This window comes from Lissotriton helveticus, chromosome 1_1 (genome assembly GCF_964261635.1).
Source record: "Lissotriton helveticus chromosome 1_1, aLisHel1.1, whole genome shotgun sequence".
NCBI lineage: Eukaryota > Metazoa > Chordata > Amphibia > Caudata > Salamandridae > Lissotriton > Lissotriton helveticus.
In genome coordinates, this window is record NC_136057.1 from 1322630927 (window position 1) to 1322643656 (window position 12730).

Sequence of the window (12730 nt, forward strand, 5' to 3'; positions counted from 1 at the left end):
AAACCTCCAGCTAAAATGGATCTTAAAATTGCAACAAAGAGCACCTCCGGGATGGGATAGGCTATATTCCCTGTGCAAAGTCACAAAACGAACTGACTGGATTTCCTATTAGCGGCCAGGGGTAAAGGGGCCACTGGCCTCTCAGCGTAACAGGGGTGCAGCGCTGTTTACAGAAAGGGAAAGCGACAATTTCATGGTGCAACGGCAACTCCGGATTCCCACACCCATGTGGGAGTGCGCACGCGAGCAACTAACTGATCCCCAAACCACTGGCACAGACACCAACTGTTGCCCATTCAGAAGACAGAGAAGTTTTGAAGGTCAACTGCTACAAACAGCCAGGGCGATAGAGGTTATGAAGGTCAGCTGCCACAAAAAGCCTGTGACAACCCACTTTACTTAAAACTGACCAAAAGGTAACAAAACTAAAGAAGATTAAAGATCAGCAAAAACAAAATGAATATGCTACTTACCAGTATGCATCTGTTCTTGGCATGTAGGGCTGCTAACATTCATATCTTATGCATAGATCGCCGCCTAGTGTTGGGTCCGGATGATTGCACATTGTTGTCCTGGAAGAGTCTTCGAAGTATCACGAGGTAGGTGGCTCCTCCCCTGGACTACAGTGCGCATGGGCATCGACTCCATCCCCAGATTGTTTTTAGCCATTGTGGCAGAGATGGAGTGAAACAGTGTAAAGGATGTCCATGCTAATGATGAATATAGAGAGTATCTGCAGCCGCTACGGGCACCGGGGAGGAGGGCGGGCGATATGAATGTTAGCAGCCCCACATGCCAAGAACAGATGCATACTGGTAAGTAGCATATTCAGTTCGAGGCATGTGGGCTGCTAAATTCATATCTTATGCATAGAATACATAGCAATCCCTCCATTAACGGCGGTTGCCCGTGCCAGCTGCAGAAGCTTGAAAAAGTGTCTTGAGAACAGCCTGTCCTACAGCTGCTTGCTGTTTTGAATGCACATATACACAGTAATGTTTGGTAAATGTGTGTGGTGTAGACCATGTGGCTGCTCTACAAATGTCTTCTAAGGGAATGTTCCCCAGGAAAGCCATGGAGGCCCCCAATTTGCGTGTGGAGTGCGCCCTTGGGGGTATTGTTAAAGTACGTTTAGCCTTTTGATAACAGATTTGAATGCACTTAACAATCCATCTGGCTATTCCTGCTTTGGAAATGGGGTTGCCTTTGTGCTGTGCTGAGAAGGCAACAAAAAGTTGTTGTGTCTTTCTAAAGTGTTGTGTTCTGTCAATGTAGTACATTAGCGCCCTCCTAACGTCTAATGTATGAAGCATTCTTTCTGCTACTGTTTGTGGGTTTTGGAAGAATGCAGGCAGGTCAATAGTTTGGTTGATATGAAACTGTGACACCACTTTAGGAAGGAATTTGGGGTTAGTGCGGAGCACCACCCTGTTGGAATGTATCTGTATGAATGGCTCTTGGATTGTGAGCGCCTGCAGCTGACTTACACGTCTGAGAAACTGAATCTCGCAGGAGTGCAGTGGCTCAAAAGGTGGGCCCATCAGCCTAGTGAGGACCACATTGAGGTTCCACACTGGAGCTGGTGGTGTTCTTGGAGGAATGACTCGCTTCAGTCCTTCTAGGAAGGCTTTAATGGCAGGCACCCTGAAAACAGAGAGGTGTTGCCTATTCTGGAGATAAGCCGCTATGGCGGATAAATGTATCCGAATGGAAGCGTACGCTAGATTGCATTTGTAAAGATGTAACAAATAGCAGATGATGTTAGGAATGGATGCATCTAGCAGGTTGATATTGTGGTCTGTACAGTACATGACAAACCGCTTCCATTTAGCTGCATAGCAAGCTCGGGTAGTGGGCTTTCGTGCCTCCCGGATGATGTCCATGCATTCTGGAGGCAGGTTGAGGTAGCCAAATTCTAAGACTTCAGGAGCCAGATCGCCAGATTGAGCTGTCGCGGATCTGGATGCTGAATGTCGCCATGGTTCTGCGTCAAGAGCCGGGATGTGAGATGCAGCCTTTGATGCGGTACCACGGAAAGTTCTAGAAACGTGGTGTACCATGGTTGGCGTGCCCATGTTGGAGCAACCAGGATGAGAGTCATCGAGTGTTGCTTTAGCTTTCTTGCCACCAGCGGAATGAGAGGCGCTGGGGGAAAAGCGTACGCAAATTTGCCTGACCAGTTCATCCATATCGCATTCCCTTGCGATTCCGGGTGAGGGAACCTGGCGGCAAAGCTTTGGCATTTTGCGTTTTCCCTTGTGGCAAACAGGTCTATCTCTGGATGACCCCACTGCTGGAAGTACGGGTGGAGTACTGATGGATGTATCTCCCACTCGTGCATTTGATGGCTGTATCTGCTTAGCAGATCCGCCATCTGATTGTCCTTGCCCGGGAGGTGTTCCGCCATGAAGAAAATGTTCCTCTGAATGGCCCACTTCCACATGCTCTGAGCTAGATGAGACAGCTGTGGAGAGTGTGTGCCTCCCTGCTTTTGGATGTAGTACATGGCGGTCATGTTGTCCGTCCGGATCAACACGACTTTGTTGCACAAATGTACTTTGAAGGACTTCATCGCCATGAAGATTGCCATCAATTCCAGGTAGTTGCCATCAATTCCAGGTAGTTGATGTGCAACTTCTGCTGCTGGGTGGACCACAGTCCCTGCACAGTGTAGTGGAGCACATGAGCTCCCCACCCTTGGAGAGATGCGTCCGTTGTTAGGATTATCTGTGGCACTGGCTCTTGGAACGGTCGGCCCTTGCAAAGGTTGTATGGATTCCACCAATGCAGAGAGTTGTATGCCCGACCGGTCACCAACACTAGGTCTGTTAGCTGTCCCCGAGCCTGTGTCCACTGATTTGCCAAGCATTCTTGGAGCGGGCGCATGTGCAACCTCGCGTGCGGGACTATGAAGATGCAGGAGGCCATCATGCCTATCAACTGCATGAACACTCTCGCTGGCAGGGAGTGTTGCGGTCTGAACTTCTGGCACAGCGACTGAATGCTGTTGATTCTGACTGGGTTTGGCTGAGCCATAGCAGTCAGGGTGTTTATTGTCGCGCCCAGATACTGCCGCACATGGTGTGGTTGAAGGTGCGACTTCGGGTAGTTTAGCGAGAACCCCAGGCTGTGAAGGAGTTGAATAGTGTGGGACATGTCCGCGGCGCACTGTTGTTCCGACTTTGCTTGAACAAGCCAGTCGTCTAGGTACGGGTAGACATGTATGTTCTGTCTCCTGAGGTGCGCCGCCACTGTCGCCACTTTGTAAACACTCTGGGGGCAGTAGTCACCCCGAAGGGTAGGACTTTGAACTGATAGTGCCTGTTTAGAATGGTAAACCTGAGGTATTTTCTGTGGGATGGGTGGAGTGGGATGTGGAAATAAGCATCCTTGAGGTCCAAGGTTGCTAGGAAGTCCCCTTGATTGAGCAGGGGAAGGATTTGTTGCAGTGTCAGCATGTGAAAGTGTTCTGACAGTATGTACATGTTGAGGGGGCGTAGATCCAGAATAGGTCTGAGGGATCCGTCCTTCTTTGGGATGAGGAAGTACAGGGAATAGACCCCTGTGCCTTCCTCTTCCACTGGCACGAGCTCGATTGCGCCTTTTTGCAGCATCACCAGTACTTCCTGCTGCAATAAGTGCAAGTGCTCTGCCGACATAGGACGGTGTCTTGGGCGAATGTTGGGAGGAGTGGATGTTAACTCCAAACAGTAACCGTACTGGATAAGTTTTCTCACCCACCTGTCCGTGGTGATGGACGTCCAGACTGGCAGGAACTGCTGGAGTCTCCCCCCCGACAGGTGTGGTATGGTCGGGGGGCAGAGACAAAGAGTCACTGTTTGTTGGCGGCAGAGGTACGGGAGTTGTTGTTCCCTCTGCCTCTGCCCTTGGCACTGTTACCTCTGTAACCCCCTCTACCCTGCTTGGGGTACGAGGATTGTGCACCACCCTTCGCGTATTGTGTTTGTTGACCCAATTGTCCTCTGGTAACACCACGTGCTCCTGAGCGACGAAAAGTGTTTTCCCTGAATTGTTGTGACTGAAGCGCCCCCATGGACTTAGCAGTCTCGTTGTCCTTCTTAATTTTTTCAAGGGTGGTGTCTACATCCGGACCAAACAGTGTGTCAGGATTGACGGGCTGGTTGAGGATTGAAATCCAGATATGCGAAGCCAAGCTTGTCGCCTCAACATGACGCTAGTGTTAATCCCCCTAGCCGCTGTATCTGCCACATCAAGTGCACACTTTATTGCAGCGTTGGAGATAAGCTTTCCCTCTTGTATGAGCATTTCGGCTGCTTCCTTAAACTCATCAGGTAGGTGTTGAAGGAGCTGTTCTAGGGTGTCGTAATGCGCCCTATCGTATCGTGCCAATAGTGCCTGTGTGTTTGCAATACGCCATACATTGGCAGCCTGCGCCGCCACCCTCTTGCCCGATGCCTCAAGCACTTTCGACTCCTTGTCTGGGGGAGGAGCTTCACCCGTGGTTTGGGAGTTTGCCCTCTTGCGGGCATTGGCGACCACCAACGAGTCCAGAGGCAACTGTCCTCGAATATATGCAGGATCTCCAGGTGCTGGCCTGTATTTTTTCTCGATACGTGGGTTCACCACTCTCGCCCTGGTAGGTTCCTTAAAGATCTCTGGGGCATGTTTAAGGACACCTTTAAGCATAGGAAGTATTTTAACTGTTCTCTCTGAGACGGAGAAAGTGTCAAATAAAAAGTCTTCCTCTACCGGGTCAGCATGCATGTCCACATTATGATTTGCTGCTGCCCGTTCGAGTAAAGCATTAAATGCAGCAGAATCCTCTGTTGGAGAAGTACGTGTCCCAAAGCCTTGTGGATCTTGTACCACCTGATGTCCACCTTGGTCCCCAGTGTCGCCATATGAGTCCTGCTGAACATCAGGGTCATTGCCAACTGGGAAATTGTATTGGTCCTGTTGGTCATCATCATCTCCTCCTGATTGGTTGGGGGAAGGTGACGGGACTCCTTCTTGGTGGTGGCAGAATAGGCTCAACAAGTGAAGGAATGTCCTGTGCTGGCCTCTTCTTCTTCATTGGAATAACCTAGGATTCCAGTGGTTGGGAAGTGATTTTCCTCTTATAAAGGGTCAATTTCCCTGTTTGGGCATCGATGCAATGCTCAGATTGGTCCTCTGAGGCGTGATATTGATCCGAGAGGCTCTTTGGCGTCGACGGATCCGACGGTTTTGGCACAGACGTGGTTGCAAAGGCCTTTGGGGTCACCTTCGGTGGCAGAGTGTAAAGAAGCTTGCTTGAGGACTTCGGAGGTGTGTCCACTGATTTTGGAGCCGATCGCGTGGAAGCCGTGGACGACAAAGTATTTTCCCGAATACGTTGAAGGGAGTCGGTAACCTGCTTTGTGAAGGAGGTAGAGGGTTTTGTAACCGACGGCCGATGTTCGGTGGCGTCGGAGCCGCTTGGTGTCGACGGTATTTGCGTCGACGAATCTTCGGCTTCAATGTGTCGCGGCTCCGTTGAAGGCTTTGGCGCCGACGCCGTTGCAGCAGATCCGGCATCCTTGTGCCGATGCGTTGAGCCAGCGGCCTTTGGGTCGTGGCTTTTAGTCGACTTTGGGTCGGCCGTGCGTTTACTTGACGGCGCCGTAGCAGCGTCCGAAGGCGTGTCAAGAGGTTTAGGTGTCCGCGCCGGAGCAACCGTGGTCAACGCCTGATGGACGGCTTTCTTAGAGGAGGGCTCCTTGTGCACCTTCTGCGGCGCTGTCGACTCAACAGCCTTCTTCGACTTTTGTGGGCCGGAGGGCGACGGAGTCGATGAAGGAGCAGGCTTCGATATTTTTTGTAGGACGTCGGCCATTTTAGGTTGTCGATTCCGTAGGTTTCGGTTTCGATTTCGACTGGACGTCGGCCATCTTGTGTGCCGTAGAATCCGAAGGTTTCGGTTTCGATACGGGCAATGGCGGCTCCGCTTGAGTGTCCGTGGCCGGGCCAGAAGGCGGGGCCGGGGATAGCGGGGCAGGGTCGTGGGTAAGGCCGAGTGGCGATCCCGTGACCTGAGCCTGAATAATGTAGACATCGGGGCATAGCTCCTCCTCTGAGCTATCTTCCACGGCCCCATAAACTTCTTCGTCGTCCCCTACCTCCTCGACGTATTCAAGGTCTGGGGCCTGTCCTTCGATATATTCCTCTGGATCGGCCTGGACCTCCGTCGACGGTGGCGAAATCTGGAGATGATGGCTATCGCCTTCCTCCTCGGGGTCGTCGAATATGTTGTCGGGTGCCGGTGTCGCTCGCTGGGCCTCAAGGCGCACCGCGCGCCGAAGCTTGAGCGTCTTCTTGGACCTGAACTTAGAGCAGGCCATGCAGTTTTCTTCGTTGTGGTCCGGCGACAGGCATTTATTACAGACCGGATGCACATCGATGTGTGGATATTTGGATCCACAGACGGGGCAGAAATTGAACGGGCTCCACTCCATGTTAAGGTCGCTGGTCTTGCTGCGACCAGAGGGCCTCGATGTCCGAGGAGTTACTCGACTCCGTAGAATTCCGGCTCAGAGAGTCGGACGACGCACGAGACCGTACGCAAACAATACCGACGCGGGTAACGAAGGCCTTTTGGCCTTAAGATGAAAGTTTATCGGTTCCGACACGGAGACGTCGAAACCACATCCGAACCCAATGGCGGAAAAAAACAATCTGGGGATGGAGTCGATGCCCATGCGCACTGTAGTCCAGGGGAGGAGCCACCTACCTCGTGATACTTCGAAGACTCTTCCAGGACAACAATGTGCAATCATCCGGACCCAACACTAGGCGGCGATCTATGCATAAGATATGAATTTAGCAGCCCACGTGCCTCGAACATATACAAATCCAACACACAATACAGCTGGTGCAAAATTAGCTTTCCCACCCACACTAAGGGGGAGAGCCACATGGGTGGTGAGGGTGCAAAGTAGCCATGGGAGAAGTTGGGAGGTTGTTGGTGGGGATAAATTGTCAAAAATGTACAGCCATGCATGGGGAAATTGGCATCAATTTGCGTGACAGTCATCTGAAGGGTACTGGGTGCAGAATGCTCTATTTAACAGCTGCAGAACACGTTTACTTATAGCCAGAATTTGAGAATGTCAGAGCCCAATGCAACACTACTAAACTTTATTCACCTTAGGTTTATGCAGATTACACATGTGCAGAACATAGCCAGCCATTCAGGTAACGGTCTTAAAAGCCAGGAACGATCCCATTTAGGAAAGTAACTCATTGCAGCAAATCAACAATAGAAGAAATTAATTAAGTGTATTGACACTTCATCGTTTTTGCATAGCTGTTTTTCTGATCACCAAGAATAATGTGCGAGTTTTATGTTTAATGAACACCACCGAAGACAAATGTCAACCCTAAGATTCTACTAGCAGGCCTGGTTAAGGAATTCGTAACATGCAAGTTCAAAGCATAAGGAAGCCACAGCCTATTGTGTGTGTGAGTCTTTACTCTTACAGTTCACTAACACTTATGAATATGCTTTATCAACCCAGTGATCAAGAAAAAAATAAATGAATTGACATTTTTCTGCAATGGTGTACATAGAGGACAAGGTTCTGGGCCAACGAGACAGGAACGAAAGTGGCGTTACAGATAAAGGGATGTGTAGGGAGGCTGCCACCACTCATCTGGAGAGTACAGACAAACAAACAAACATGTGCCACTATTGTTTTAGGATGGAGTCCCAAAATAAGTATGGGTTCCGTTCAATCAGAAAAATGTTTGAATATTAACTATTTATCAGTCTTAAGAAAAAAAAACTAAGAACCTCAAAAGGTACGCAAAGAAAAAGATCCCTTAGCTTCCTTCCCGCTACCCAAAATCGAGCACAAGAGGAAACCTTACACAAATTAATGGGAGACATCTCACTTGGCGAGGAAGGCCAATAGGAGCCTGGAGAAAGGCTGTGCTTCCTCGGCATGCTGGCCATGTGCTGCTTGAGTTTCTTTGGTGGAGGCGAGGAATGTGATGGGTATGGAACTTGCTGCTTGCCGTATGGCCTCAAATGTGGCGGCAGATGTTTCATTACGCCTCCTCCCGCAGCTGGCAGGAGCAGTTTTTTCATGCCGCCTCCTGGCAGGGACAGTGCCGCCATCGATCCTGCTGCAGCGGTGCCCATGTTCTTTGGACTGGGCTTTTCCGATAGGCCGACAGCCGCTAACAATTTTCTTTCGCTGGGCCTGAGGGAGAGGAGGCGGCTTTGGAAGTCGTCGCTCAAGATGAGTTCGTTTAGAAGGTCGACGGGCGACTCTTTGGAGTCGGGATCGGCCACTCCGAGGTGTCGCAGATGGGCTCTGGCGTGGCTCGACAGCCCCTTTCTGGTTTCAAACCAGGCCCCACACAACTGGCAGTCAATTTCACTATCGGGGTCGTCATCTACAGCTATGGAAAGGAGAAAACAAATGGGTGCATAAATATTTGGGTCACAAAAGCCGGGAAATGCACGCTTAGAGGGTAAAGTCTACTAACACATGCGAAAACGCTACGGTTATGGGAAAAGGGAAGCAGAATGCGTGTGATTAATCTGCAGCATGGTATACCACTGCAGCATTTTATAACATTGGGACTACAGCTTGCAGTTAGCAGGTATAAGACCTTAGTATAAACTCTTGCTAGCAGGAAGAGTATTAAATCAGAATATGAGATGCGGGGTGACAGAAGATCCACTAGAGTACGACCCCTCTTCGTTTCGGGGCATTATCAATTGATTGCCACAGGAACATAGTTAACGTATCTGTTGAAAGAATTTGAATAAAGCGGTCAATTTCAAATGAATTGCTTCCATGTGAAGGCCATTCGAGTACCTTCACTCTTTCCCACCAGAAGAGCCCACATTAAGGAAAACCACTACCATTTCAGATCCTTGCATTTCACAGGTACTGTAAGAGCCACTTGGCGATAGTGCATTCAGACAATTTCTTATGCTCTTCTGAAAACGGGTTGAAAATTAACATTATTCCAATAGAGTAGAATCCAAATTAACTGTAGCGCTTCACTAATTACAGTATGTGGGGACAATCTTGCTTTACTCTGAGGTGTCAGTTTTACATGGCTGTGACAAGCAGCTTGACCCCTCTTGCAAGGAAATCTACGACAGGCTGCTGCCAGCAACTATGCACATACTACAACAGCTTACTTTTCAGCAACTAATACAAGCTCCTTGATGCCATTACAATATATAACTTAAGAAAGAAAAATATTTTTAGGCACCTGCCATCTCACAGAAACCCTCTGAGGGAAGGGGAAAAAATACCCTACAACAATCATCTCATGGCCCTTCAAAATCAGCAAATGGGCGTCAAAGTTTGATCTCTCCAATCTTCCCTCTCCCAATCCCGAATAAAATACAGCCATATTCTGTACTCCACAGCAGAAATCCTACCACCCTGCTCTCTGCACCGCCAAGATCTCTAACCTGCCAAAGACAGCTTCTGTCGGCTTCTCTTAACTGTGCACTACTCGGCTAGATCCACTGCTCACAGCTCGTAGTAAAATGCATAATTTCAGGCTTTCTGCTCAACGCACGTCTCAATCCGACAGGTCTTCTGCCAAGTTTAGTTCCACTTCTTTTCAAATAGACAATTACAAGGCCTCCCAAATCGAATGTGCCCTATTAATGGCAAGCAATACAACAAACTTACTCAAATTCAGAGGTCCTTCATCGTCAGACGGACCCCAATGTGATCTTGGAGAGTTGCACAAAGGACTCTGGTGCATCCTCGTGCTCTTCTCCTCCACATTCTTCGGTGTGGGGGAAGCAGGGAACTGGGGGTACACTTTCTTCAAAGGAGAGCTTGACTGCTGGTGACTCTTCGGGGAAAAGCTCGGGGGAGATTTGATAGCTCGGTTTGTTGGCACATCTAAAGGTTTGCTTAAGGGAAGCAGAGGAGGTTGAGGGCTTGCCATGCCCTCCTTTGGTGGCGAGCTGGGTTTCTTGATATGGGTAGGAGACGGTGGGGTACTATCTGGCTTGACTTTGGTCTGCTTGGCCAGTTCATACAGCAGGTCGATGGGGGCACCACTACTTTCAGATTCGGCAACACCCAGCTGGCGGAGATGGGAGCGGGCATGGCTGGACAGCCCCTTGCGGGTTTCGAAGCACGCACCACACACTTCACACGTTGTGAGCGTTTGCACTACAAAAACAAGAGAGGTAACAGTTACAGTCAAAAGAGACATGCTACATCATGCACTTAGTGGGCTCTTTGGCCCTTCAGCCCAAATATCAAATTCCATGAATGGATGTTTACTAACACTGTATTTACAACATGGAAATTGCATTGGCAGCGGTTTCCATGGAGTAGCAAGATATCCTACAAAGGTAGAACACTGGCAAATGCAGAGAATACTTCTTATTCAAGATAATTAACTTTTTTTAAATTAACACCATTTTAAATTATTTAACCTTCCCATTTTTTTAGTTAGATTGAGAAAAGGGTAAACATTATGTACTGGGATTAGGGATATAATGGATTTTCCTAGCCTAACCAAACGTGTTGGTTTTATGCTTTCTACAGCGTGCACTCAGACACAGGCATGCAAGTGCAACACCTCAATCTTTTTTTTTAAATAAAAGTACAAAAGTTGCCTGAGAGCAGAATACTGAATATGGACAAGAGCGTGATTAAGATGTGGTGCCGAATCTCAGTGGCACAAAAAGAGAATTATGCAGATACATTGATGTGCATGTCGTCTATCTAGCAAGAAACAGAAGTAACAATGCACTCGTTAAAATAAATGAGATTCTAGAAAATTCTGCTTGGCTCATCAACAAGTCAAAGAAACAAAAAAAAATAGAAAAAAGATGATGTGATCTCTACACTGGCCATTTCATTTGATTGCAAACCATTACATACAAACATTTTCAATATTTATTGCAGAACAAATACCGAAAAAAAGTAAATTCTGGCTATGTGTAATTGAACCAATACTACAGTTATGACTGCCACTGTACATAATGTTCGAAGCCCACAAATGTAACAAGCTTGAGTGCTTTTATGACAAAAAACTCAGTTGTAAAAAGGTAATATTTCAAAGGGAATTTCTATATTCACGGTGCCCGCCTAAATACGTGTTTTATCATCCGGATGAGATCCCCAAACCGTTCTTCAGTGCTTTATAAACGTTTCGATGGAGCCGCTAAGATTACGAGACAACTTTAATTTATATGGCAAAAAAAGTTGTTACGTTCTCTAGCAGAAGTATCTTCATCCATATGAGATGGAAACGTTTACGACATCTTCAAATTATATGGCTAATAAGGTGTTAAAGGCTCACACAAATCCAAAGGCCCTAACTACTATCCATATTTAATTAATCTTCAATTTATTAATGAAAGTTAAATTTACGTATTTTAATTCCAATTACTCATTGTGAACTGATTTTTTAAGAAAGCTGCTTTTCCAAGTCAACTATGCCAAAATAAATATGTAATGCAAAAATAAATTAAAATAAACAAGCACTGAAAATGCAACCGGTCTCGTATGTGTTTGAGTTCGAGCTATTTGCATTTTAAATGGCAATGTCTTACCAGTGTCTCATGGAATTTATCTGTGCGGTGTGTAGTGGAATTGTGTGTTGGATTGGATGGATTAGTTGTGGAATTGTGTGGCATGGAATTGTGTGGTGTGACGTGGATTGAATTGATGTAGTGGAATTATGGGGCATGTGGGATGTAGAATTATAGGGATAGTAGATATGTGGCATTGAATGCACTGGAATTATGTGGAGTGGGATTGTGTGCTATGGAGTGTAATTATGTGGAATGGTATTTTGTTTTGTAGAGTGGTATGTAGTGAAGTTTAATTATATGATGTGCTGCTGAATTTTGTGGCATGATGTGGAACGGTGGGGTGTGGATTAGATGTATGTGGTGTGTTGTGCAATTGAGTTGTATTAAGTAGTTTGGTGTCGAATTATGTGGCGTGGATTGCAAATGTGTGGAACTGAATTGTGTGGTGTTGAACTGTGTGGACATCTGACACCTTTACCCGTTTTCTGATGAAAAAGAATAAATAGGTAGGAGCTAAGCTTCACATCTAGGTGTTTGGGTGCTAAACAAAGTGAGCAATTGTAAATGTCTCTTACCTACATGTTATGGATTGGAGCAGAGTATGCATGTGGTATGTAGTGGAATTGTGTGGATTGGAATTGTTAGTTGTGGCATGGAATTGTGTGGTATACAGTGGATTTGTGTAATTGAATTATGTGACATGGTGTACAGTTGTATTATGTGGATAGTAATTATGTGTTTTGGAGTACACTGCAATTATGTGGAGTGGGATTGTGTGTAATAGAGTGTACTTATGATGAATGGTATTTTGTGTTGTGGAGTATTATGTAGTGGAGTTTAATTACGTGGAGTACTGTTGAATTTTGTGATGTTTAATAATGGGTTGTAAATTGGACATATGTGGTGTGTAGTGGAATTGTGTTGTGGGGTGGAATAATGTTTATTTATGTGGTGTGGAATGGTGGTGTGGAGTTGAAGTGTGGCATGGAAAAGTGTGGTATAGAGTGAAATTATGTTGAGGGGAATTAAGTGGCATAGTGTGGAATGTTTTATGTTGTAGAGTGGATTTATGTGGGATGTAATTATGTGGTACTGAGAAGTGTGTAATTAGGTGGAGTTGATTTTTGTGGTGTTGAGTGATATTATGTGGATTACAATCATGGTGCAAGGTGTGGTTGTTTGGATATTGAGTGG

The 12730-nt window shown here is 47.0% G+C and overlaps 1 protein-coding gene across 12 annotated transcripts in view; it reads right to left on the bottom strand.

The window, feature by feature from the left end:
- WIZ (WIZ zinc finger) overlaps positions 1-12730 on the bottom strand; it is a 731163-nt gene that overhangs the window by 202481 nt on the left and 515952 nt on the right. For 9 of the 12 annotated variants that reach the window (XM_078681999.1, XM_078681984.1, XM_078682013.1 and 6 more), the window contains 2 exons: positions 9666-10160; positions 7870-8406 (listed from right to left, as the gene is read on the bottom strand). The exons of 1 other annotated variant lie outside the window; for it this stretch is intronic. In XM_078681999.1, coding sequence (XP_078538125.1) covers positions 7870-8406; positions 9666-10160 — 1032 coding nt within the window. The remainder of the gene's footprint in view (positions 1-7869; positions 8407-9665; positions 10161-12730) is intronic. 2 more of the 12 variants (XM_078682006.1, XM_078682042.1) reach the window with 1 other exon arrangement.